The sequence below is a fragment of the Pelecanus crispus genome, chromosome 8, assembly GCF_030463565.1.
Source record: "Pelecanus crispus isolate bPelCri1 chromosome 8, bPelCri1.pri, whole genome shotgun sequence".
Classification (NCBI taxonomy): Eukaryota; Metazoa; Chordata; class Aves; order Pelecaniformes; family Pelecanidae; genus Pelecanus; species Pelecanus crispus.
In genome coordinates this window covers 2,557,245-2,584,690 of record NC_134650.1, presented here as the reverse complement: position 1 = coordinate 2,584,690, position 27,446 = coordinate 2,557,245, and the positions used below count along the sequence as shown (strand labels likewise).

The 27,446-nt window shown below is 45.4% G+C and overlaps 2 protein-coding genes across 2 annotated transcripts in view; both read right to left on the bottom strand.

Moving 5' to 3' along the window:
- The window catches only part of FNIP1 (folliculin interacting protein 1), a 71,627-nt gene extending 64,985 nt beyond the window's left edge, over positions 1-6,642 (bottom strand). The window contains exon 1 of the mRNA XM_075715306.1: positions 6,554-6,642. Within this exon, the coding sequence (XP_075571421.1) occupies positions 6,554-6,642 (89 nt within the window). The remainder of the gene's footprint in view (positions 1-6,553) is intronic.
- Positions 6,643-10,644: 4,002 nt separating this feature from the next.
- MEIKIN (meiotic kinetochore factor) lies at positions 10,645-22,563 on the bottom strand. Its single transcript, XM_075715431.1, has 14 exons — positions 22,350-22,563; positions 20,128-20,215; positions 19,822-19,900; positions 18,716-18,776; positions 17,694-17,837; positions 17,137-17,256; positions 16,876-16,915; positions 15,549-15,604; positions 14,665-14,759; positions 14,153-14,332; positions 13,704-13,784; positions 12,861-13,016; positions 12,450-12,573; positions 10,645-10,984 (listed from the first exon to the last, which is right to left on the bottom strand). The coding sequence occupies exons 1-14, from the start codon at positions 22,531-22,533 to the stop codon at positions 10,938-10,940; spliced, it is 1,455 nt and encodes a 484-aa protein (XP_075571546.1). The 5' UTR covers positions 22,534-22,563; the 3' UTR covers positions 10,645-10,937.
- Between the last annotated feature and the right edge of the window lie 4,883 nt (positions 22,564-27,446).

Sequence of the window (27,446 nt, the reverse complement as noted above, 5' to 3'; positions counted from 1 at the left end):
GCAATAGAGAAAACTGCGCATAAATCAAAGTGAAATATTTATTAAAACCTGCTACACTCAAGCTAATGAATCCAACCAAAAAGCCAAAAACTCTTGCAGAGATATTACAGAAGAGATGGATTTTTTTTCATAGAAAACAAAACTTAAGGGACATTAAAGGGCAGAAATGAGCTTAATAAAAGGACAAGAACATTTCGGATGTTTAAGAATTCAAATAGTCTTAGAAACTTATGGGACAAAAGCTTTTAAATTCATCAGATAACTGGAAATAAGGGAAAGCTGGAGCTATTACAAAATGAAGTCCAGCTAAAGCTCTTTTTGAAGATAGACTTTGAGGTGGTGAAATTCCAGGAATTTTACAACTATTGGTGGAAGACTTGCAGAATGCTAGAAGTGAACAAATATCAAAACACAGTATTTCATTAATAGCAGGTTTTGGTCAGACTGGCTTGACGCATTGACGGCACTGTTGAGGAACAGCTTTAAGAAGCCTTGTGCGGTGCTGTTAGGGTAACGAATTCACTAGCTACATTGCTCACAAGGACTGACACACTTGGGTAAGAGATTCACTTCCCTGGGCTCAGGCAGGCTGTACGCAAAGTTACCTGCTGTTGACAGAAAAGCCTTTGACTGGGTGGAGTGGGATACCTTGTTTGCTGTGGAAGGTAAACTCAGTAAGAATTTTGGCAGTGGTTTTATCTGTTCAATTGTTTGATGATACTACAGCGTCCAGACACCGCTGGCTCTGAACTCCTTTGGCATCTCATGAAGCCGTACCTTAAAAATGGAAAGCAGCATGGCGATCTGTGGTGGTTACTCCTGCTCTGAGCACAGGAGGAACAAACACAAAACAGTCCCTGTAACAGTACCACATAATTTACGTCACCAGTGCTAGCCACCTTCAGAAGTAATACAAAAACTTACTAAGAAGTTTTGTGAGTAAAACTTTGACTGGAAAAATCAATGTAAAGACAACTTTCATGTTCCTCCTTCACCTTACTCCAGCCTCCACTTTAAAAAGTCCCCCACCAGACATCATCAGATGTCTCCGAGTCTCTTTGCAGTTTATTTCAAGAAATTAGCTCCTGGTTCAAGAGGCAATTATGCCTTTGCAAGAAAGCATATAGCATTTTTACTGTGCAAGAACAATAGCTCTGTAGAGGAACTGGCTCTGAAGCATCTTTGTATCATGCTACCCATTTCCAACTCTAGGTTTATTGCAATTCCCTTGATGAATGCCGCTGCCAAAAATTATGTGAAAGGAAACAAATCTCAGGATACCATTTAAAGTCACTGCCACGGAGAACAGAAAGTCTGGGCTGATGGGGGATACTTGCCTAGACAGATTTCAGGAAATGCTACTCTGCAGCCAGCCTCAGGAACCTGGCAAACTATTCTCTCAGTAAAGGAGCAGCACACGTTACAGAAAGACCCCAAGAAAGCACGTTTCCAGGATGACCGGAAATGGCCTTCTCCATAGATAAAGAAAAGAACATTTAAAGTTATTTATTCCTGTACCTTCCCACTGGGAAAACTGCACTCGTCCTCAGAAATACCCAAATAACCAAAGCAAACCCCTAAAGGAAGAATGTGCCTGAAGACAGTCCACACCATTGGTAAGACTCGAAACTGGAAGGGGTTCTTTCAAGCTTGAACAATTACCACACAGCTGTACCTCTACAACAGGTGCTTTAACAAGAGCAAAACAGAGTTTGCAAACATGGGTGGAATGCCCCTCGGGGTGAGATGGTTCTTTAGAGCTCCTTAGATTAAAAAAAAAAAAAAGGGGGGGGGGGGGGGGAGAGACACTGAAACTTTTATTGAGCTGTAGTGTAAAAAGAACTCCTAATTAATAATCCCTCTGTCCCCCAGCTAGGTGGGAAGGATGTCTAGAGATACAAGGGAACAAGTATTTGAACTTTATACATAAGATGGAAAGAAAGAAACACCAAGTTTCCCTCCTACATACAACCCCAAAACGTACCAGTTCCATAATTCGGTATTACAGGACCACCCCTCTCCCTCTGCAATAGGTTAATAGTGCTCCAAGCCCAATTACTATCTCAACAGATGCGCTCTCCTGCAAAAACTACTGCAGCCCTTTACAGCTGTATTTACCATTGGAAATACTGCCCACTTATCTTAACAACAAAGATATAAAGCCTGAGACCTCTCTGTAATTTACTGAGCCCATTTTGGAGAACAAAAAGCTGGTTGAGTTATCGGTAGTTTAGCAGCACCCTCTTCTCCAAGGCACTGAAGCAGACCCCTAGAAAGCCAGAAAAAGAAATAGTAGCTCAAAATGGGTATCTGTGGCAGTCAGTAATGTAAATGTGCAGTGGAATACTTTTGTGTGCCCATACAGTATTTAGCAGAAACGTGTGGCTGCTTCTGCTTAGTTTAAGGAAGTTTTTGTAAGATTGTTGCCATTTAACCGGGGAAACTGATCAGAAAACTCTGGAAGAGGGTTCATTTAATTGCTATTTAAAAGTGTCTATACATTTAGCACACAACTCAGGTGAACAGCTTTATGCATATTTACACCAGGAATACTTTGATTCTAAAATTCGAGAGAACAACATACCTGAAATCTCATATTCCTAATGACCGTAACAGCCCAAGCCTGGGCTGAGCTCTCCTGTCACCAGCAGCCGCCAGTGCCAGATGCTACAATATGGCCAAGAGCTCCTATTTATAGTAGAAGTTACCCTTGGGGAAAATCCACTCACGCGAGTATTATTTGCAATAGGCAGCGGGTGCTCTACACCTTGGAGCTTAAGGGGTTGTCTCTTCTCTAGAATACTTGCAGGTGTTTCTCTGCTTCTTGTAAACAGATTTTACCACCAAAATTTTGAGTATTCTTGCTGACCATGTGAATGTCGAGCTGTACTGAGAGATTTCAGTCTAAGGGCCAAGCCTGCCAGTTGCCCTCAGTTAAACTGAAGCGCTAAAATACTAACATATAGTGGATCTGCTGTGATTTCCTGAGCTTTCTTCTGTAAAATAAACTGCTTATAACATAGATTAAAAAATAAAAAAAGAGGCAAACTGGTACATCAGCAAATACTTTACAGGTGGTAACTTACTGGTCACATCACTAGAACTGTTAACCTCTCCAGCACCTAGTTCTGAAGGATTTTAGACAGTTTGGCTAGACCCAGACTCATAAAATTTCACACACCCACAGCAAAGAAAGATATTCTGGGCAAGTAAAAAAAAAAAAAAACAAACCCAAAACAACAACAACAACAAAACCCCCAAACAAACCAACAACTAAACAAAATACATTTCCCCTGAAAAGTATTATTTTATTTTTGAAACAGTATAAGCTCAGATTAAGTAGAATTTATGTCCTGGTAAATTTTAACAATAAGCCTGACAGAACGCAAAATATATCCATAGTCAAAAAAAGAATGAGCATCAAAATCATCCTTAAATATTCTGCCATAGCAATGTCATTGCCAGAGTAGTTGGGCTTTTCTCTCTAAGTACATATTATTCACAAAATATATTAATAGCATTTATGTGGCTTTTATGGCTGTTCTACACAATCTCCTCAGGAAAAGGACCAAGCTTTCAAAGTGAAGACAGAAATAACAGCGCTCAGCATATTTGGAAAATATGGTGTTATTTAGAATATAAACAGATACAATGTATCAATGCATAAACATAACCTTGCCCCAATGAAATTGGTGAGGCTGTTGCCTTCAGGTTTACTGGAACCAGCAACAGTCTAAAACTCCAGACTGCTTCTTTCCAGTCTCTGAAGTTCCAGCTGTAATCAACAGCGGTCTTTATTTTGTGTATTATCCAAAAGTTTCACCAATAACTGATAAGACCATGCCTAGTGAGGATTAACTAAAGACTTATCCCCATTTGCAAAATGAAAGCAGCTATGAGGCAACATGCCTAGAGGGTATCCCTATTAGTCTTCAGAAAAAATACTACTTGGCTCTCCTAAGTAAGAGATGGGTCTCCTGTGAGCCCAGAGCCTTAGTCAGAAGAGCCGTCAGCCTCCTCCCGGGATTTTATACCTGTGGGTCCACCAAAAAAAAAAAACCAACCCTAACTGCAAATTCACTAGTTACCGCTTGACAGTTCACATCACAAAGTGAAAGAGCACTACATAAACGGAGGAGGGTAAGAGCAGACCGAGCGACACATCTTTTTGAAATTTCACGTCCAGTTTGGCACAGATCGATGCAGGTGAAGAGGGAAGAGACCTTGCCCGAGTACTTGCTCACGCTCCTTTCAGCAGGGGCGTGATCCCCACATTTCTGCACAGCAGCTGGCGAATTAACCACCGGTCTCTATACACATCCATCACTAACAAATGTCTTAAAAGGGGGGAAAAGGCAAGGCAATTATACAGAGCAGTCCTCGCGCCTCTTCCCCACCCGGGGGTCTGACCCCAGTATTAAGCTGATTTAGAAAATAAGACGACACAGACACCATTAAAACGTTTCGTCTCTTAAAAAAGATCATTTAAAAAAAAGGAACCACCTTCGCAGTAGAGAGCAGAGAGGTGTGCGAGCAGCTGTGATCAGCGTCTGTAAAAGATGCGTGCCAGCAGCGAAAGCGCTGGACTTCAGGTAGCGTCCAGGAGTGTGTCCTGACTCTATAAGGACACAAAAAGACCCGTCAATATTCTGTGAAAACCCTGACGCTTAAATTACTGCAGATGCACTCTCAATTCCTAAATTGCTAAATTGTATTGCCGCAGTTAAAAGGAATATCCCACCACCTAACACTAAGCCCATCAGTCAGAGATCTCCCTTTACAGAGCAACCCAAGGGCTGATCATTTGTAGGTAATAAATTTAAAGGCAGTGGGTGGGAGGAGAGCTTTACCACACTGTGAGAAGCGTTTCAAGAAGCGCGTAGCTCTTACTAACGAAGCATATTTACATCCAAGTCGCAAACTCCGCGCTTTAAAACGATTTTGCAGGTTACCTCTTCGCTACGCCAGCCAGGACTAGGACTGCATCGCTTTCGAGCGCGATCATTATGCACTCGTGGGTAACTTATTTCACAGCCGCAAAAACTACCTGTTTCCGAGCTGTAAGGAACCCCCGAGGAGGCCCCGGGTCATTTCTAGGCCCCGACGCCGAAGCCCGAGCGAAGCCTCTCCCCGCACCAAGTCCCCACGCAGGACGGCGAAGCGGAGCCGCCGCCGAGACCCCGCCGAGGGGTTTCGTGACCCCAAAGCCGGCCAGCTCCAGCGGCCCAGGAGCCGAGGGGGCAAGGAAAGGTGTCCTGGAGCAGGGCTGCCTTCCCTGCCTCCCCGTGTTGTGCTTGGCACCTCTCGGCGGATCCAGTTTTGTTGCGGTTAGAGCATGACAAATTTCACGAGAAACCCTACGCCTTTCTTGGCAGCGACCAAAACTTCACGTTTTCTTCTTCTCCCCCCCCCTCCCCGCCTTTCCTCCACGTTTCTGAGGTGGCTCCCTGGGGATCGCCAGCCGCCTCACGCCGAATGGCGTCTTCCCCCCCTCCCCGGCCTGCAGCATCCCCGGAGGGAGCCGCGGGGGGCCGGGGCCCCACACCCGCCCCGGGGGCGGCGGGAGGGAGCCACCGCCGATCGCCACCGGGCGAAACCGACAGGAAGGCGGCGACGGGCCGACATGGGGCTGAGCCCCGCTCCGCTGCGGGGCTGCCCGGGGCCGGGGGGCCGAGCTGGTGAGGGGGCCGAGCTGAGGGGGAGGCAGCCCGGGGCCGGGAGGCGAGACCCAGCCCTGAGGAGGGGCGGCCAGCGGGGGGGAGGCAGCCGTGAGGGGAACAAGCCCTGAGGGGAGGCAGCCGTGAGGGGAGGCAGCCGTGAGGGGGACAAGCCCTGAGGGGAGGCAGCCGTGAGGGGGACAAGCCCTGAGGGGAGTCAACCCTGAGGGGGACAAGCCCTGAGGGGAGGCGGCCAGCAGGGGGGAGGCGGCCGTGAGGGGGACAAGCCCTGAGGAGGGGCGGCCAGCGGGGGGGAGGCAGCCGTGAGGGGAACAAGCCCTGAGGTGAGGCAGCCGTGAGGGGGACAAGCCCTGAGGGGAGTCAACCCTGAGGGGGACAAGCCCTGAGGGGAGGCGGCCAGCGGGGGGGAGGCGGCCGTGAGGGGGACAAGCCCTGAGGAGGGGCGGCCAGTGGGGGGAGGCAGCCGTGAGGGGGACAAGCCCTGAGGGGAGGCAGCCGTGAGGGGGACAAGCCCTGAGGGGAGGCAGCGCGGCGGCCCCGACGTGGCGGCCCCGGGGGGCTCCCGCCCAGCGCCCGCCTGAGGGGCCCGGGCCGGGGCACCGCAGCCGCCCCCGGAGCTCCCGCGGCAGGGCGGGGGCCGGGCCCCGGGGCCGGCGGTGCGGCCGGGGCGGAGGAGAGCGGCAGGCGGCCCCGCTGCAGCACTGGCGGCTGCCGAGCGGGAAGGGGGCTGCGGCCGGGAAGGAAGGGAGGGAGGAAGGGAAGGAAGGGAAGGGAAGGGGGCTGCCGCCCGCCCTCCTCCGGGGCAGGGCAGGCGGCGGGGAACTCGGCGCCGAAGTTTGGGGCAGGGGAGGAGGGCGGCCCCCCGTTCCTGTTACCTGAAGACACAGTCGTCCCTGGCGTCCCTGGCCGGGGAGATGAGCCCGTGCTTCTTGTTGAAGAGCTTCTGGAACAGGGTGGGCGGCATTTTGGGGCGCCGTCGCTTGGCCCCCCGCCGCCGAGGCGCTGGGCTCCGCGCAGCGCCGTCCCCTCGCCGCCGCAGCTAGTTCCGCCCGCCCGACTCCATTCGGTGTCACAGTCATATGACAGACATTAGTCACCCGCCGCTGCCAGGAGGGGAGGGCCGCCGGGGCGGGCCGGGGCGGGCCGGGGCGGGGAGCGGCAGCCGGGCCCCCCGCCATGAGCGCCGGGCCGGGGCTCCCTGCAGCCCCGCCGGCCCGGGCAGCGGCTGAGGCCGGCGGTGAGGGGGGGAAGGCGGCCGCCCGCCCGCCGCGGGTGCCGGTCCGGGAGCGGGGTGTTGCCCCGAGGGCTGGGCGGTGGGGGTGACACGCCGCTGTCTTGTTTTCCTTCCTTTTAGAAGCGCCAGAAAGGCAAAAAGAGGTCAAAACCTAGGCGTCAAATCCTCGGTGCCGTACCCAGCACTTCAGGGGCTTCCCGTGCCAGGGGTGCAGCAGAGACAGGTGACTTTTTACCCCTAAACCTAAAAAAAAAAAAATCCAGCTGCCGCCCCCTTTTCTTCCACATACACGAAGCGGTTGTCCCACGGCGGCAACAGAAATAGCACAGCTCCGATGCGCTCGATTCAAAACCGACGCGGAAGGTGGACTGCGTGTACCTGCACGCCGAGGAAGCCATCCTTACAAATAAAACATCCATCTACAAAGCAGTATTTAGGATGTAAATACCCAGCAGGTGAATCCGGAACAAATACGTAAGCAAAAGTGATAGATTTTTATAAAATCAAAAGGATCTGCGGAATTTTGCAAAACTTTTTATTAGTGTTTAAATGAAATGGAAGCATGGGTTACAGTTAACAGTCTCCTTCAATGTCTCACTGTTCAGATACAACGCTACTAGAAGTTTAATTAAGAACTGACAAAACTGACTCATCTGCTTTCCCTAGAAAATGGAATTAAACTAAAACAGTGTATGATGCAAGATTAAATTAAGCAGATTATTTTTAAAAGGCATAATTTAATGCATGTGTCACATATCTGTATAATGATTCCTCACAGTCAGCCATCTGTAGGAACTTTGTTTTTCATCTACTAGAAGTTGAAGACAATTCCAACAGAAAATAGGAATTAATGTTTAGATGCCTCTTTTCCTCCTTGTTCCATATGGAAGATACATACACCTGCCTGCCATAGATTTACACACGACCGATCTTTACATCCTTTCATCGGGTGAAAACCTCCTCGCTTCAAGATGGGCATGTAAATAGAATCTCAAACATAAAAAGTCCTCAGGTGACACTACAAAATAATAGAATTTTTGGCCAGGATATACAACCCAGCCTTCAGTAGTTTCAGAAATTACAGCACTGCAGATTTCGCTAATCTCAAGTGCATTACAATTCAAACTGACAGAGTCCCTTTAGAAGTAAAAATTAACCTGTTCCAAAACTCCTAAATTAATAGCAACTCATTCCGGTAGGCTTGATTGACATACTTCAATCAAGGGAGTGGAGGATGGACAGTAAGAGAAAAAGGGATAAATACAAGATTAAACATCCATTTTCCGTGAAAAACCTCCCTGTAGGCAAATCTTCGTACCTACACAAAGAACATGAATTTCAACTTTTGCGTCCATTCAGCGTGCATTGTCTGGGCCCTGAACCTGTCCTTTCTGTGTTTAGAGACTATGAACCAAACCAGCACCATCTGCATGTAAGGTCTTTACCCTCCAACAGCCAGCAGACGTACCCCTGTAGCGCTCCGGAGCAAGAAGCAAACATCTTTCATCATCTCCGAGCACTTTAAGCCAAAGTCTCCTAGAAGTACACTTCAGATAACAAAAATGACTGAAAAGCATTAATGAAAAACCTCTTCTACATAAATGTATAATACATCTACCAAAGATGCATCTCCAATGCACAATTCCTCGGGAGAAAGTATTATCAGAGTTCTTGCATGGACTGACTCAACTGTAAGCGATTCCATTCAAGCCATTAGGACTTCATCATGTCTAGGACATGACAGAGCAGCCCTATTGACACGGAGCGGATTTCTCCCCTGAATCACTGCACAAATAAGCTTTTCTGTATTAGCCATTAACTGACGGTGACCCATAACCTTTATCCACTAATATGGAAGAGCCGGTTTCCACTTTGAATGAAATTTTATGTGGTCATTCTTCAGTTTAAAATCAAAACATGGGAAAATGCCTTCCCTTTGAGAAAAGCAGAACAAGAGTAGATATTGTTGCAGCCTCAAAATGAGTAAAATTTCCTTCCCTGGGGCAGAGAGCTAGCCTGGTAATTAATTACACTTTCTCCAAGAGTCAGACAAAAGATGAAAATAAGAAGCAGCGCTTTCGTAACCAAAGGGAAGGACAAGAGAGATTGCGGTTCATGATATTTCTGTCCTCCTATATAGCCTCATCACGTCAAGAAAAAACAAAACTCGGCAATTTTCAGGCTGCTACAGCCAACTCCAGTTACATGCCGTATTTTCTTCTCTCATACTCTCCAGTTAGTTTGTCAGTATTAGACTGTTTCTTGTATAGACACTAAAAAATAGTTTGGGGCAAAGTGTGTGCTTTTTCCTAGGACTCCTAGAATACCCTGATGATCAACACCCCTCTCATTCTGGACCATCCTTTACTTGAACCATCATCATAATCACAACTTCCTGCATATATAACTTTCAATTTTGCTTAAAGCTACACCAAGGAGCTCACCTCTCTCCCCTAGGGGCTCTAGATTCTTGCATAATTAGCAGTGGCTTAGTATGTGCAAGAACAAGGATATTGATAATTAGAAGCATACCGGAAAGGAGTCCAAGGAGTTATTGGCAGAACTCATTCTACTAACGCTTAAAGGAAAAATAACTTAATGGCATCGTTTTTAACCTTGAGCCATATAGTTATGTTTATACAATACTTGTTCATAGACTAATCTAGCAGCATTTATTTGTGCTTCCTTCTACCCCAGAGCAATGGGAAGAGGCCCAGGGTCTGAACTTTCACAAGTATTTTCAAACGTAGTCAAACTAATTAAAGTTGTGGATTTTATATGTCTCCTTGACACACTCTTTTTGGAAAGACGGAACTATTTTCCAGGGCATGAATATTCTGGGTGATAATACTGAGAAACAAACTCAGACCTCAAGAGGTTTGGAAAGCCATGCTACCATTTTAAAACATTGAAAAACTTCCTTTATATCTACAAAAGAGTCTGAGTGAGGCGTGTTGTAGTGAGAATGCTGTATGGATCCAAATTACTTTAGCCTGCAGTGAATGCAACTGGAGAAATACTGTGCTCTTGTCAGTGTTTTCTGAGGCATTCGGCACACTGCTGAAGAACATTTACGGATGAACGATCCACAAGCTGAACTGGAAGCAATGGGAATCTAACCTATATGCCAGGTAGCATGAGCAGTAACCTGAAAACCCCGAATGCCAGTATCAGCTCTTGAGACAGTTCAGCTAGAAAAGGGGTTTTTTTCCACCCTTGAGTTCATGTAAGGCACCTACTTCCTCTGCACAAGTCTGAAGCCACTAGAAGAAACAATGACTGAGATAGGTGATATTATAAAATAACCGAGATGAAACGGGAAGGTCTCTGAGATGACAGTGGTTGGGCAGTGGATGTGCCTAGAATGGTGACGGTGCTGATCGTAAAAAACTAGCTGTACTGCAGCGATGGTAGGGTGAAGGCCACTTACATTCATGCCTGGAAATCAATTTACAGCGGCACACAGAGTCCCGTACCTCCAAAGTTCTGCAGACCCAAGCATTCACATAGTTTAACGGTAACATACTGTTGACTTCTGAAAGTACGCGAATGCTTTACAGACCCATTTTCAGGACATGCAGTTACCTTTATAAACAGCGTTAACCCTTCTTAACTCAAGTAGCGACCGCATCTTTAGATGCTAATGCTACTAGAAAAATCTAGAAATCTTGGCCCAGCAAGAGCCAAAAATAATTCTATTAACACAATTTGGTCTGCTGTTCTTGAGTCACAGTTTTTGAAAACCCAAATTAACTGAAGAAATTATAAAGTGAATACAAAATCATTATCAAGTCCTTACAGAACAATACCCAGAATAAGATCTAGTTGCTTCTACAAAATAATTTAATATTAAGCACTTGAGTATTTACAAGCTTACTGCAAAACATTATACTAAATTTCAAACAATTTATATGCCAAAACAAAAAAAGGTCCATTAATTACTGGTTAGTAGTTCTGTTTCACCTCCCTGCCACAGTAGCAAGACAGTTACTTCTTCTGTTGACTCCTGCTGAAACCCAGAAATCTCATCTGTGTTTACAGTAGATCCAGTTTTTGGTACTCGTAATAGTATCTGGGGAAGAAGCGATAAGTTAAATACTATCAGTAAAGTGGCACATTCTCAAGTGTAAGAGAAAGCTCATTGATCTGACAAGCTGTTCAGATGCTCAATAGATAACTATGCTATCATGTGTTTGGAGGAATCTGAATCTTGTAGGTCAATTGCAAGCGAGAAGAGAACAAGAGTTTTGAGTGTACGTACATTCCTCATGACAAAGAGCATCATCTGAAAGTCTCCCTTGAGCAGAGATGAAAACATCCAGCATAAAAACACCCCACTGCCACCTTTAGGCAGTCTAATTCCTGATTAACAGTTCTGGTAACAGAACCAAACTTTTGTTCTGACAACACCACTTCCTGAGTTCCGAGATCCACTTGCCTACCAGGTACAACCTGTGTTCTGTATTACCACAGTTCTCTTGGGCACATGACTTAACATCCTTGTCATCCTTGTTCTTTGATCTGTACAGAAGCATCACATGGTTGTCATTAATTAACACACACTTAAAAGCACGTCCCTGCATTCTAGGTGCTGTCTGTACTCAATCCGTAATTAGAGTAGGAGAGTATTTGCACCTAGGAAACTGCAATTCCATTGGAAATTTGTGTATATTCAGTATTTTTGAAAGCTATTATGCTTACAGAGTATCTCCGTATTAAATTAAAACGGCATAAGTGACAAATACAACTTGCAGAAAACTTGCAGGCATTGTAAAGAACTACTTTAAACTTAGGAAGACATATGCCATCCAGTGGCGCACTGAGAAACTTCAAGAGAGATTGGAAAGGGAGGGGATTTTACCTCCATGGTAGTGATGAGAGAGATTTCTCATTTTTGTTTAACAAAAATCTAGGAAGTGAAGAAAGGAGCTTCCCCTATGTTAAGGGTCTCAGGAAAAAAGAATAGAAATCTTTAGAGAAAAGCTGACAATTTTTAAAGGAAAACAAGAACTACTTTCAGGGGGGAAAAAAAACCCAAAACAAAACAGTGGATGTTAAAGAGCTCAGCTTAGCTGAGAAAGATATAAATGGCTGAAAGCTGAAGTCAGACATAGTCACCCGAGAAATAAGGCACAGGATAATTTACTAAAAAAGCTGGTATCTTTTCTTGGGAGTCTCCATACCAGCAGTGAAGCTCAAAGTTGTGTTTAGGAGTAACTTGAAGAGGTGCAGATATTCGCAGAGTTACTTAGTAGCACCTTCTGGCCTTAATGATCTCGCCCATGAAACGCCTCGAGTGTATTAATTCCTACACTAAGGATCCTTGGAGGACAAAACGTTAGTCTAGTTTGTTAGTGAAGTACTGTTGCATGAGAACGCCGTTAAGTCAGAAGTTCGAAGCTTTCAGCGTCTTTTACTCTTTAGCCTTGTGATTTTTCCAAATATTCAAACTTTAAAAAAAAAAAGAACCCACCACCTTTAAACACTCCAATAGCCAGTTACCATCTGCACAGTGAACCAATTCTATATTCTATTACCTTCAGGCACTCCTTCGGGAAGGCAGAACGCTTTTGTGTTAACTGGAATTTGGTGAAGCCTGGAAGGCCTCTGGCAGGGTGACGTTCTGACAATGGAGCAGATTTCTTGTCTGCCACACAGAGGCTGAAAAGATTAATGACATTTCATTCACACAACTATTTCCATTGAAGAAACAGCCTTCTAGCTTTCTTCTAGGGAAATTAGAGATGACATGCAGCTTTCAAGGGATGCCATTAGAAAACATTTAAGACTACTTGTGTACGCTTAACATGCTATTGGAAAGGGCGATAGAAAGCCTCAAAACTTAAACATTTTCTTCAGCTGTTTGTAATACTGTGAGGCTTTAATACACAGTACATTACATACTAGCATGCCAAAACTGGATTTAAGGAGTGCAATAAAATTAGAACCTGAAAAATATTCTTTTCTTCTGGACTTTGAGGAATAATTCCTTTTTCTGAGCTCAGAGATGCAGGAACAATTTCTTCTGAACTTACATATGGACCTGTGGTATTCAGGAATAGGTCTTCCCCAGGTGAGGCTTTGCACACTGGCGACAAGCTAAGCTACAGCTCCGTCAAAATACAAAACATACAGCAATAACCACCCAATTAAATAATAGACAACAATTGAAATTGGCCAACACTTGTTGGCTCATGCAAAAGGTGTTCTGTTGCTTCAAAAAGACGACTTAGGACTCCAGTGATTCCCGTCTTTAGCCTCCAGCAAGACCCTGATGTTCTCCTTTTGTTAATCAAGTATCCAGAAACTCAAGCATGCTTGCAACAACGCTAGGAAAGCCCAATATGTTTTCCTGCCAAATAATCCGGTGCAAAATTAAGCACTCTTTCTATTGTAACTGTTTCCCTTTTTCTAAAAAAAACGTACAGTTTGCTGATTTGGTTGGGAGCTATGGCATGAAAGCAACAGAGACGTCACTTCTGTTCCTGCAGAGTGCTACCTTTACTGACAGAGAATTCAAACTGGCATTTAAATATCAACTTTGTATCAAAGGAGTAATGCAAGTAAGGCTACTAGGTGCTAGTTTTATGTTAGAAGATGGTGCAAAAAACCCAGGACAAATACAAAACAGATACCTAGTTTTTTTCTTGTAGTTTTTTAACTCTCCAGCTGACTGAATTTAACGTGTAGTTTGTTGTGCAATTTGTATCTTAGCCAGAATTGGACTGTGCCATGAAGAACGATTTGTTTGGTTTTATTCATCAAAAAAAAGTATGAGGATAGACACTCACATTTAGCTCTGCAGGCTGAGCATAACCAAGATTTTTTAGGCCTTTACTTTCATCCACGATCAGCACGGTAGAACTAATTTGCTAAACAAAACCAGAAAAGAACTCAGTATCAGTTTCCAATTCTTTGCTGTTTATTATTAGTCCTACAGTATTCCCCCAGTACACAGTACTATTTATAACACCACCATTATAGAATTACTAATAGTTCTTAGGGTTTAATTACTGAATTCCTGTCATTCACTTTTTTTTGGTCATATGCTCTCCAAAATTAAGACAAAAAATCAGTTTACTGCAGCACAGAACACACACATTTCAGGTCCCCTTCACAACTAGGGGATAAAGCACTCCCTAGCACTTCTCATAATTAATTGTAACTTTTGTCATGATTCAACACTCTCACCTCAATTTTATGCCTTTGCTGATCAGCAGGGCACAGCGGGAATACTTACCACCACAGCATCTGTCCATTTGGATGGCAGTACTTCTGCTGGCAACCCCGCCGATTTGGCTGAAGTGTTTCCTGCGGCATCCCGCTGCCTAAATGACGATGTACCTTCTTCTAACGTATTACAATTTTTTTCTTTTTTCTTACACTTCAGCGTTTTGGGTTTAGCAGTTTGATTGTCAGGCTAGAGGGTGAAACAATTACATCTTGTGTTATACAGTCAATCTGGATAGCGTGGTAAGCACTAACAAAGAGTCCCACTGTCATACTTGAGCTCTACACGACCGATTCGGTACCGCTAACACAGTCAGTCTGAAAACCGGTGAGCTTAGGGGGCACCCATGACTATTACTGCTATCCAGAGGCAGAGGCAAGCTACATCTTCCCTCTGTGCCACTGCCCGCAGGCACCCCTTTCAAGGGAACTATTACACTGCTAGGCGGAGTCTTCCACCTATACAAGGAAGGAGCGAGTCATCCATGTTACAACCTGGCTGATTTATTAAGGATCTTTCACCTTTCTTTCCGGTCCTAATGGTGAAGGACAGCGCATACCAGTTTTTAGGTCTGGAGTTCTCTCTCTTGCAGGTCTAATTTTACAGACTTTTTTTCCTGTGATAAATTTCCAACAAATTGATTAACTTTGAGACAAAAAACCACAGCTACTCTCCAACCCATGTCTTACAGGATGCTTTTCAAAGAGGGATCATTCCAAAGCCACCCATGTAAACACACTTCCTCCCTTCAATATCACCCTCATCTCCCTCTTCCCACCAACAGGGCTGCTTTACCCCTCTCCCTTCCCTTGAGGAAACGAGGTTGCTTATTACTCTTACGTTCACCCGGCTATTTACTGCTAGACGCACATGCTGTGGGAGCAGAGGAATTGCATAATCACAGCAGTCTTTGCCAGTGGCAACTTCTGCTGCTATTACAGTCCAAATTAAGCAGGGGAAAAATTATGTGGTACCTGGGCCCCAGCCAGAATTGCGTCAGTCACAGTTCAGAACTGTAGTTACACAGGGGACGCCTAACAGTATTTCTGAAGCTGATATGAGCTAAGTTCAAGTAAGGAGCATGACTCAAACAGTTCTGTTCCTGGATAAGTTAAATAAGAAACGCTAATTTTCATTGCACGGGTGATTAAATGGAAAAATGCAGGGTTTGGGGGCTTGGGGTTTTTTTTGTTCTTCTCCTAACACGTTAATTAGAACCAAGTCTTATTTACAGGGAAGATTTTTCAAGTCACACTTTCGCTTCTAGATGCAATTGAGCTTAGCCTGTGCCAGGGGGACAAATGACCCAGTGGAAGCCTGGTTCTGCTATTTTGCCATCATTTAAGTTTGGGTAGAATATTCTGTTGTCTCGCAGCTAGCACAACTACTTCAGGTCATATTTTACCTGCCAGAGTAGTTGAAACACTTAATGCTGAAGAACTGCAATTTGATGGCTTCTTTCTAGGAGAGAAGGAGGAAAAAAAAGTGAACAACTATTCTGAATGAATGTTAATGTTCAAAAAAACCCCATGTATAAGGAAATCATAGGAAAATATAGACTGAGTGAAAAGGAATAAAGCTTATTTTTAAAAATATTGAGTTACTTCATCACACTTTACAGTTATTTGATAGTTTATCATCAAGTCACACAGCTTATTCTGAAGATACTTGCAATTTAAGACCCGCAGAAGACATTCACTAAATGTGAAGCACTGAAGCATACTAGGGCAGAACATATTTAAGGAGGATGGAGGGGAAAATTAGGTTCACAAGAAAACTCAGATTGAATTGTGTAGAGATCTGTAACACTGTAAGATTGGTACAAATGAGTTACGAATGGAAATGTCTGCACGTAAGCCTGGAAACAGCAGCACAAGGGTCAAAAGAAAGGATACTGTTCCTCAAAAAACACTCGCATTACTCAGATTTTTATGTCAGGACCTGAAGGTGGCTGACACTGCAACAAGGCCAAGTACAGAAGATGCAGTGAAAACCCTGCGTTGTGATAAAACCACAGCACAGATGAGTTGTCGACAGAAAACCTGGCCTCCCAACAACAGGAGGGTGGCAAGAGGGCTCCAGCATGCCACAGACACCGTTCCGCTTCCTGGTAGACATGTATTCCAAACAAGAAAAAACTGACAACGGGCAGCAACCTGGCCCAAGATTTATGAAGGCTGAAGTCAGCAAGATTCTGAAGCAAAGGAGTGCCCCATATAAGCTGATGATTTCTAAAGAACATAAAAGATCTGCCCAAAACCTAGGTTTGTCCCAGGCAAGCACAGAACGCCAGAGACTTAGTGAGGGCTTGACAACAGTATGCCCCTCGTGCCCTGTACCGCACAGGCAGCCCTGGCCAGACCACCCAGGCATGCACATCTTGCTGCCCGAGACCGAATGAAATGGGACAGAAAAAGTGCAATTGGGTAACAGCAATTTATTTAGGGATTTTGTAAATAAACGTCACCTTCCCCTGCCATAAAATCCTTCATGGAGTTTTCTTACATCGATTTCCCTACAGCTGGCAAGATCAAAACAAAAGTCTATAAGGCAAACTCTTACCTGACTTAATGCACCAGTTTCAAAGTTAGTGAGGACACAGGTAGCTGAAACTCCAACAGAGGTGTTTGCAGGATCACAGGCTTATTCATATCAGCCTTTCTTTTAAATATCATTCAAAAGAGAAAAACCTGAACATTTAGGTGTGTCAAAGAGTCTGCTTTGCAGATTACCTTCTAGGGTATCGGTCTTGAAAATCCTCCAGTACAGGTTCTAAAAAACATAAAAGCTAAACTTGAAAAGAAAGAGCTAAGCAGACAATGTCTTAGCACACACTAAATTATAAAGCAAAATATTGGAAGCAAACACAGACTGCTAACAGGGAGCTGTTCCCAATTATGCAGACACGATCATTACATATTTTATACGGGGTCCTCGCACTAGAGTGAAATTTGTTTATGTATACATTCTTAAGTAGCACAGAAAAGAATTACCTAATATTGCTGAAAGATTTGAGATCTGTGGTATCTTATCTATGGTCACTGCCTTGCTGGAGTCCAGGAGAGTAGAGTTCTTGTATTTGCCAGCGTCCTCAGAGTAAAAATTACTTCTTTCTGGACATAAAAGATGTAAGTGCAAGCTTCTTATGCTGAAATTCATTGAGTTATTAAATTTGTGATGAAACTGAAAGCAATCCCATTTGCAAGACAGGAACTTTAAAGCACAGTGAAAAGGCATTGTCTTGGCTCAAACAGTGGCAGAAAGGTTTGGGAGGAATTTGACGCAAAGCAGATTTGTTGGTCATCCCCAATAAACAGTTTGTGTCAATAGTGAATACTATAATAATAGTTTACAGTATGATTCAAATTACACCAGGACCCGATTCATTCTGGACTGGAGAGCCAGATATACAAATGCCACATTAAGCACAGGTTAGCTTATAGCAAAGATCTGACCTGGTGAGTCACACCAAGAGGCCACTGGTCTGTCTATTGTAGATAGTCCCCCCACATTTTCTACATCAAATAAAGCTCAAAACCAGAAGTCTCACCTGAACCATTATCTCTGAATGTTTCAGGAGATGGGCAGCTGTTTAGGCTGTCACTAGCACCTGTGTTATACTCTGCAGTTGAATTTACATCTAAACATTCTAGGAGAAAGGTTGAAACACCTGTGGGAAGAGTCATTCCTGTACCTAGAGAAAGAGGCAAAAAAGGGAAGAAAAAAAAAAAGTATCATCTTGTACATACCATCAGGATTTCCTTATTTAAGTTTCATTCCTGTGATGAGCTAAATATTGTCAAGTCAGTACCTTATACTGATTAAGTATAAAGAAACAAATATACAGTTAAAGAAACAAATATACAGTTAAAGAAACAAATATACAGTTAAAGAAACAAATAAACAAAGGGCACCCTGAAGCGCAATTTACCATAAAGTAACAGAAGACACCTTTGCCCAAGGCTCGCTAGAAATACTTGAAGAATTTAGCCTCTGATAAGGTAATTCTTAGTCAGGTTTGTTTTCAGAAGGACGAACTATTTAGGCACAAGCTTTCAAAAGCGCAGGTTTGAGTAAACTGAAGAACTCATGTCAACAACTAGTTCTGTCAATGGTGAAACCTGTGGTTTTCAACAGGCTGGGCTCAAGACTGTTGCAGGTCTTGCGGGGCTCCCGTCCTGTTGGTGCTGCCTGCAATCAATTCACGTGAACCAAGCCAGAGGCAGAAGTCCAGCCAGTGGTCTCAAAACCTTTACTTTCTACTATCAGTCAGAACCAGTACAAGAACAGCACACGGGTACTTTTATAGGAATATAATTAAAATTATATAATTAATTTTATAAAATCATAGAATCATCGAATCGTTTAGGTTGGAAAAGACCTTTAAGATCATCCAGTCCAACTGTTAACCTACACTACCAAGTCCACCACTAAACCAATTAAGGGCAGAGTAGCAATTTCATGTCTCCTGGCTTGCTGGCTGGATTACTTATAATTTTTATAATTTTACATTTAGTTTTATACAGATATAAAAATACATTTGAAAATATAGCGTATTGCCATTATACTCACTTGAAGTCACTTCAGCACTTTTCAAACTGTCTTTACTTTCAGAGCTGATTATCAGGGATTCCTAAAATTAAATGGCCAATACAAACAACGTGAGAAAACTGCATGTAGACAAAGAAATGCAATTAAAAGTATTCCTACCTTAGTAGATGCTTAGAAACTTACTGCCTGGTACTTCACCACTTAAACTTGCTATTCAGTGTAATTTGTACCAGGGTTTTTCATGCATCATTAACAAGTCTGCAATCTGACTTATAGTTCTAAAATTCATAATTAATTCATTTAGAATCATAAAATAATGAATTTAGAAAAATACAGTCTTTGCTGGATGAGACTTCCAGTGAAGGCATACTGATATCAACTGAAGGTATGCATAAGACAGCAGTGGAGTAATTAATTTCCCTGTCATCTTTTTTTTTTCTTTCTTTCTTTAGAGGTACAATTCATGCTGCTCACTTTCAGATACCTAGATTGCTCCTATAAACACAAACGACTATGTTGTGTAAGTAGTCTATTCTATGAAACTAAGCATTTGCAGGAAATGTAAATAATTGGTGGACTCTAAATAAGAGCTAACATTTTAAAGAAAAATAGTTCTACACCAATATCACTCAAGCCCTTTGCTGTAGCAGATTTCAGGTCAAACGCACCTGATGAAGTATTTTCTTGCCACTGCAGTATTAACTGTCCTGTAAACTTCTGCTCAGTTGTCTCCAAATATGTTCCAGTTGCACTAACATGAGGAAGAGTGCAACAGCGACTTGCCAAAGGTCTAGGTCTGAACTTGAAGCGAGCAGTTCTCTGGAACCACACTCTAATGAGGTATCTGCCACCCAACACAATCGCTACAGCCTTTCCTCGTTAAGGACAATTAGTATTGACATCTTCCCATGCTACCAATAGCTCCAACAGCTTTTATACTGGCCAAAGACACAGGAAAATGTGACCAAAATACAGGACCAAGTTCAGCCTGAAAAGCCTGTGCGTGCACACACACACATAACTCATGGGAAATTCTACTTGATTAGAGAAAGAATTTAACGTGTCACATTTCTTTGATTTGGCCTCCATACATTACTAGTAGGTAAAGAGCAAGACAGCATTCTCACCTTCAGCACTACGGTGCTTTCTTCTATTTTCTCTTCATTTTTTTCCACGTCTGCTGCTTCTTTGACATTCACTTGATCCCTGCAGTTGAAGAACAGAGCTAAGCTCAACGCACAGAGCTACACTGTTCTAGAGGAAGGTGACAAAAACTACAAAATGTCTTTATGAGGTGCCAGCAAAGAGTCTGACAAACATCTGTTTACCAAGAATTCAAACAGCGTGTCTCCAAGAGACACCTTATGCAGGCAAAACAATATAAACAATTAGCTATTGTTAATAACGGTGTATTTGAATGAGTTCCAACAGACCTTTGGTTGGATAAATGCCTCGCTCTGGTGACTTCAAGATTTTCTTTAATTTTTGGTAGGGTTTTCACACTGGACTTGCCCATCAGGCCTAGGGAAGAACAAATATTTAGTTCAGTGATTTTAGTTTTAATATTAGAATTCAGATTATCATTTCCAATAGGGCACCTTTAGCTGCTCCCCCTCTTCCATGCCCATAACAATTTTTGACGCTATTATCGCAAACACTGTAAAGTCTGAATATGCTTTATTATTTCTACCCAAGCTTTTTTAATCAGCTTAGCAACAAGACCAGAAAAAAATAGCAGACTTCAAGAAATAGTTCAGGTGGTTTAGGAACCTCTTGATTAAAAGAGAAAAAGCCACTTTGGAAGTGACCTTTACCTAGGTTCAAAGTAGTTTGAGTCTAAATCAGTTTTAAATGGGGTTTATTAGGAGTATCGTAAGAATTTCTACAGAAACTGGTCCTAACTGTATATAATCCCAAAGGCCATGATGACACAGTTACTTAGGAACCAGCAAACTTCAGAGACATATTTTCCTCTCCCAAAACCAATTTCATAACTTGTTTAGCTTTGTGTTTTATTTTCAGTAGCCAGGAGCTAGAAACAGCCAAACTTTCCAGAGTTACACTTTTACGACAGCAAGTCAAAAAAGCATCCATCCCCACGCTAAGAAACTGGTCTGAAGTACTGCACCCCCAGCACGGCACAGAGCCCTTTAGCTGAAACTCCCTGGGAAGTTCAGGACAGGACAATGTACGAGCAGGACTCAACCCAGGACTCATCCCTTTCCATCTTTCTTATTTGTATTTGCAAGGATGAAGAGCAAACAGACCTCAAGGCTGCTAGTTGGACCCAGTCAGGTACGCAAGAGTACTGAACGCCTACGAGAGCACGAGCCAGCAGAGCAGGATCAAGACAGGAACTAATGTTCCTTATACCCCATAGCAGTCATTTAAAGCCTTACCTTTCAGTTATCAAGATCAGTGTGGGACCAAGGCATCCCATACTGGTCTTCCCCACTTACTTCACCAAGTGACACTATTACTGTCAGCCTTTACTTGAATCCCATACCTTCCCCTCAGACTCCACTTTTTTAAGGTCTCCAGTTCTTAACAGGTGATTCTGCCCCTCTGCTCTGCTCTGGTAAGACCTCACCTGGAGTACTGCGTCCAGCTCTGGGGCCCTCAGCACAAGAAGGACATGGACCTGCTGGAGCGGGTCCAGAGGAGGGCCACAAAAATGATCCGAGGGCTGGAGCACCTCTCCTGTGAGGCCAGGCTGAGAGAGTTGGGGTTGTTCAGCCCGGAGAAGAGAAGGCTGCGAGGAGACCTTATTGCGACCTTCCAATATTTAAAGGGGGCCTACAGGAAAGATGGGGAGAATCTTTTTAATAAGGCCTGTTGTGACAGGACAAGGAGTGATGGATTTAAACTAAAGAAGAATAGATTTAGACTGGATATAGGGAAGAAATGTTTTACAGCGAGGGTGGTGAGGCACTGGCACAGGTTGCCCAGAGAGGCGGTGGAGGCCCCATCCCCAGAACCATCCCAGGCCAGGCTGGACGGGGCTCTGAGCACCCTGGGCTGGTTAAAGCTGTCCCTGGCACTGCAGGGCTGGGCTGGGTGGGCTCTGAAGGGCCCTGCCCACCCAAACCATTCCAGGATTCTGTGATCTGCTAAACTGTATTCAACACTAAGGCTGTTTTCTGAGGGACAACTTTAAGCAATTTTTTCAAGTATCTTCTCAAAGGTGGACAGGGGTTTTGTCTTAGAATTTCTAAAGGAGATTATTGGGGGGGGGGGGTACCTTACAAAAGGAAAACCCCCTTTTTATTACTAACAGCTAAACCAGAGGAAACGGCCCTGTTCCCAGCTCAGCTGCCCGCCTTCCCCACGCCGTAAGGGACATGGATAACAACAAACCGCTCCCCAGCCTCCCAAAGAGCCCGCTCGCCTCGACCCACAGGGCGAGAGCCCTTCGGTACGCCCAAGCCCCACAACATTTAGCAGACGGCTCCGTAAGAACCTGCCCCGGAGGGCCACTCGCCCGTACCCGCCCCTCGGCTCGCCACGACGGCGCAGGCACCGCGCAAGGCCCGGCACGGGGCCCCCTCCCGCCTGCACCCCCGGCACCCCCGGCCCAGCCGCGACGCGGCCTCCCGGGGCGGCCCGGCCCGGCCCTGCCCGCCCCGGGCTGGGCGAGGGGAGGAGCAGCGCTTACGGCCGGGCTGCGGCCCGCGGGGCCCCGCGCTCCCGAAGAGGCGCCGGCGGCACGGCTGGGAGGCACCGGCCCGGCTGCCGGCCCTGCCCGGGGGAGCGGCCGCCCCCGGCAGCGGGGAGGAGCGGCGCTTCTTCCGCGGGGCCTTCCCGCCGCGGGCAGCGCTCCGCCAGCCGCAGCGCTCCATGTCGGGCCGCGTCCCCTCAGCAGCACCGGGGAGGCGCGGGCGGGGGGGGGAACCGAGCTCAGGGGGCCCGCCGGGGACAACCGCGGCCCCTCAGGCGGCCCCAACCGCCCGCCCCCGCCGTTGGACCGGCGCCGAGGCCGCCCGCCCCCGGCCCGCCCCCACGGCTGCCTCCGCCCGCCCCCGGCCCGCCCCCACGGCCCCGGCCCGCCCCCACGGCTGCCTCCGCCCGCCCCCACGGCCCCGGCCCGCCCCCACGGCTGCCTCCGCCCGCCCCCACGGCCCCGGCCCGCCCCCACGGCTGCCTCCGCCCGCCCCCACGGCCCCGGCCCGCCCCCACGGCTGCCTCCGCCCGCCCCCACGGCTGCCTCCGCCCGCCCCCACGGCCCCGGCCCGCCCCCACGGCTGCCTCCGCCCGCCCCCACGGCTGCCTCCGCCCGCCCCCACGGCCCCGGCCCGCCCCCACGGCTGCCTCCGCCCGCCCCCACGGCCCCGGCCCGCCCGGGCCCTGCGGCGCCGCGGCACCGCCGGCAGGGGGCGCTACCGGCCCGCGGCGCCCGGCCCTGAGGCGGGCGGCGGGAGCCAGGGAACCGTCGGGTCGTGGGGCTGGGAAAAGAGCCTGAAGGTCACCCGGTGCGACCATTAGCCTGGCACTGCCAACTCCACCGCCACACCAGCTAAGGGCAGAGTCATAATTGCATGTCTCCTGGCTCGCTGGCTGGATTATTTTTTAATGACCATAAAACCAGGAATCACTAAGCTTGGAAAGGCCCTCTGAGACCATCAGCCCAACGTCAACCCAACACCCCCATGCCCGCTAAACCGTGGCCCCAAGTGCCACCTCTGCACAGGGTTCGGTTCGGCCTGGCGCCCTCGGGCCCTGGGGAGGGAGGGCTCTGTGCCCCGCAGGCAGCGCAGCGGCGGGGGCGGGGGAACGGGGGGAGAGGGGGTTTTATGTTTCCTCCTGGGCGCGTTGTCAGCAGGCGTCTGGGCTGAGGAGTTTTATGCTGAACGAGTGTAAATTAATATTGAGGGCGGTTATGAACCTGGTCGAGAGAAATGGAGAGTGAGGAGAGAGCGGGGCCCGGAGCAAAGAAACCTGCAAGATGATGGCAGGCAGCCTTTCCCTTAGAATCACGGAATCCTGGAATGGTTTGGGTGGGCAGGGCCCTTCAGAGCCCCCCCAGCCCAGCCCTGCAGTGCCAGGGACAGCTTTAACCAGCCCAGGGTGCTCAGAGCCCCGTCCAGCCTGGCCTGGGATGGTTCTGGGGATGGGGCCTCCACCGCCTCTCTGGGCAACCTGTGCCAGCGCCTCACCACCCTCGCTGTAAAACATTTCTTCCTTATAGCCAGTCTAAATCTATTCTCCTTTAGTTTAAATCCATCACTCCTTGTCCTGTCCCAACAGGCCTTGCTAAAAGCTTGCCCCCCCCCTTCCTGCAGCCCCTCTCAGCACTGCCAGGTCGCACTCAGGCCTCCCCGGTGTCCTTGAAGCTTCTCCCAAGGAACAAGCGATAGGATGAGAGGAGATGGCCTCATGTTGCGCCAGGGGAGCTTTAGATTGGGTATTAGGAGAAATTTCTTCACCGAAAGAGTTATCAAGCATTGGAACAGGCTGCCCAAGGAAGTGGTGGAGTCCCCATCCCTGGGGATATTTAAAAGACGTGTAGACGTGGTGCTTAGGGACATGGTTTAGTGGTGGACTTGGCAGTGCTAAGTTAACAGTTGGACTCGATGATCTTAAAGGTCTTTTCCAACCTAAACGATTCTATGATTCAAGCGCCAGCCACCCGTTTCTGATGCAAAATTAAAGTGTGTCATTGCCTGTGAATAATCCCACCTGGTCCTGCTCTGTTCCCCTGCTGCTGGCCTGTGCGGGGGTGTTGTGGATGCTGCTGCTCCCTTTCACTGGTTTTGGCTAATAATGCCGATAGATTTGTTTTTACACCGCTACATCTCGCATCTGAAATTGTGTAAATTACATTCCTTTTACTGATCAGCCCCCCTGTTCCAGTTGATAGAGCAGAGGAGTCTCATTGCTTCGTTAACATTGAAAAATTGGGATAATTCTTTGGCATTACTGGATTTCCAAGTGAAGGGAGAGATGCAAGTACACGCAAAAACTGGAATAGAGACTGAACGCTTTTAAACTTTATTGTTTTAGACACACAGTCTGAAAAAATACTACGCATTCCCGATTGTCAATTCCTATTAAACAAGCATAGACTTTTGGTTATATTATTACTGATTTAAAATAAGAAATGAAACCATTACAGAAAGACTGCTGCATCTTCGGAGAACTTTGCAACAATTTTTTTCGTAGAAGATTGCTAAAATCAATCTCAGGTTCCAATATTCCTTTGGTCGTTATTTTATGTATAATTCTTTTTTTACAACACGTTTAGTATAGGCACGCATTCTGAATGACGTCACACTGGCTGTGAGGACAGAGTGCTGGAGTAACAACGGGGTTTATAAAAGAGCTTTTATTGTGTGTCAGTCCACGAGAAAATCTTATGAGCAGTTTTGAGAGATGTGACAGTTCTTTACAAAAGTTTCCATAGATGACTTTTTGATGTACGTGCTAACATACCGAAACTGAAAAATCTTTAATTACAGTTAAGAATTTTTTTTTTACACAAATGTTTATGTTATCGTTTAACCCCTTCACTTTCAGTTGAAAATAGAACAGTCAACACTTACAAAAATGCCTCATTTGTTCACTGCTTGTACTTTGCTAAAATACATAACAAAAAGCTGAAGTGAAGTGAAGGGCTTAAAGGGGCTCTAGATGCCTCAGAAAACATTTTATTTTGGAACAATTCCAGGGATCTAAAACTTTTTTCCCTCGAGACTACGAGCATCCAGATTTCTCCTCCAAAAAGCACAGCATCAGCTTCATCGTTTAACAGGAGTAAAGGTGGTGTAGAAACCATTGAATGTGCAAAGTACCGAAGAATTGTTAATTCCAAGAAGAAACAAAGATCTAATTCTGATATCTTTTTTTTTTTTCCCCACAAACAAAACCGAAGTGAGCTAAAGATACAAAAAGTACACAGATAGAATTGCCTCTAAATAAAATGCTTTTCCAAATTTTCTGTAAGGCATCGAGAGGTCTTTAAGTAATCTGTTACCATGCAAAAATAGTATATTCTTTCCCAGTTTACATTCATCTTGTAGCAGTTTATTTACATATAGATCACCAGTTTGTGCTTTTAACACATGGAAAATAATAATAATAATAATAATAAAATCTATAGTTAATTTGTTTCATTCCAGAAGATTAAGTAAGATTATTTTCTGTTATATGCAAGAATTTCATATTCATGGCAAAAATGACACCGGACTTTACTGATGCCGATATATGCTTACTAACAGTGATGACAGATTGCAAAGTAGTACTTTCTTCAATAAACAACTCACCATCTCTCTCACCTGATGCGTATCAACCATTTTAACCTGCAAACGTTCCTTTTGGGACAGAATAATGCTGTGTATTTCCTGCCAACGTGGGGTTAAGACTGTCTGGTTGGGCTTCTGCTCACACTTGTGTGTCTCTCTGACATTTTCCATGGCAGAACGGCATTTTCTCTGTGCGATATATTGAGCAAAGAACATCCGAAATATATAACTAAGCGATATTCTCTGCCTGGGAAAATGTCTTTTACTCTGGTTTTTATATATGAGCACTGGAGACAGTCTTCCAGGGATTTCACAGGCACAGCAGCAGGCCCAGGAAGAACCTCCCGTATTTAAAACGTCCGGGAATGCAGCACAGACTGTAGCGTAAGCCTTCGGAGGAGAGGGTGCAAAACTGCCTTGTCTCACTTGGCTGCTGGAGGCAACGGTGCTTTTGCGACGCCGAGGAACGGCCCCGTCGCAGGGGCCCGACTCTGCCCGGCGCTGATCCCACCTGCAATGGCAGACCGGAGCTGCGCTCACGTCAGGGGGCTTGCTGTGTTTTCTCATGAATTGATTGCGGAGTGATCCCCCAGATGACAGTGGTTGGTTAAACCCAGTCATCCTGAAGCCATCAAGAGCAGGGCTCTTGACAGAGAAGGGTAGCTTGCACTGCCACTTACGCGATGGCACTTGAGTCTCAACTCTTTCAATAAGATGAATATTAGAAATTAATTTTGTCATTAATTATCTTGGGGAAGAAAAAAAACCCAGCTCGTTATTGGACAGCCCTGGGGATTTTTTCTTGGTGGTAACAAGAAGTATTTCGGTTTAAGAAAGCTCAGTGCAAAACAAACATTCCTGGAATTTGAAGAGAAGCGTGTTTGTGCCTAGCTCACGCATTACACGTGTATTCTTTTCAAGTTTAAATCTCTTACAACATTGTTATGATTACGGTGAGAGAGAGTGGCCTGCAGAGGAAAATCTGATTACGTAAGAAAGTATTAAAGAGAGCTTTTAGTTTATTTATACAGCTTTTCACAAGTTCTGAAAGTATTCATGCTTTTGGTGTGACAACACAATTTCTCCCAAATTTTGCATCATCCTAGTGCGGCCAAGTCTGTATTTTTTCTTTCTTACTCTTTTGGCGTTCATATCTTTGGCTCTCGTGCATCTGACATTTTGCATCAAATACCAAAAGAAGAATACAGATATATTATTCAGCACTATATATGTAAAAATAACAGCCATCTAAGCCGTAAATAAACTCATATTGGGATCTTCTATACTTATACAAAGTCAGAGTTTAGTTCTCTAGAAAAGTCTGGTAAACTGAAATCATCTGAGGAGAAAAGTAAATTAAATTCATGTGGTAGAAAAAGGTCAGTGGAAAATAGCTTTTCTGTACTTATTTAGATGACTAGTTACTTTTTTTTTTAACTTTAAAACTGTGTCGCATTAAAACAGACAGGAAATTGTACTGAATCTAATTCTTCATTGCTTTGAAGCTCGCGTAT

Excerpts from the sequence above, each read along its gene's own strand:
- MEIKIN (XM_075715431.1), bottom strand. The coding sequence starts at position 22,533 with ATGGAGCGCTGCGGCTGGCGGAGCGCTGCCCGCGGCGGGAAGGCCCCG. Across the intron at positions 17,838-18,715 it reads AAGTGCTGAAGTGACTTCAA|GTACAGGAATGACTCTTCCC; the intron begins GTGAGTATAATG and ends CTCTTTCTCTAG. Across the intron at positions 17,257-17,693 it reads ATTCAGAGATAATGGTTCAG|AAAGAAGTAATTTTTACTCT; the intron begins GTGAGACTTCTG and ends TTTTATGTCCAG.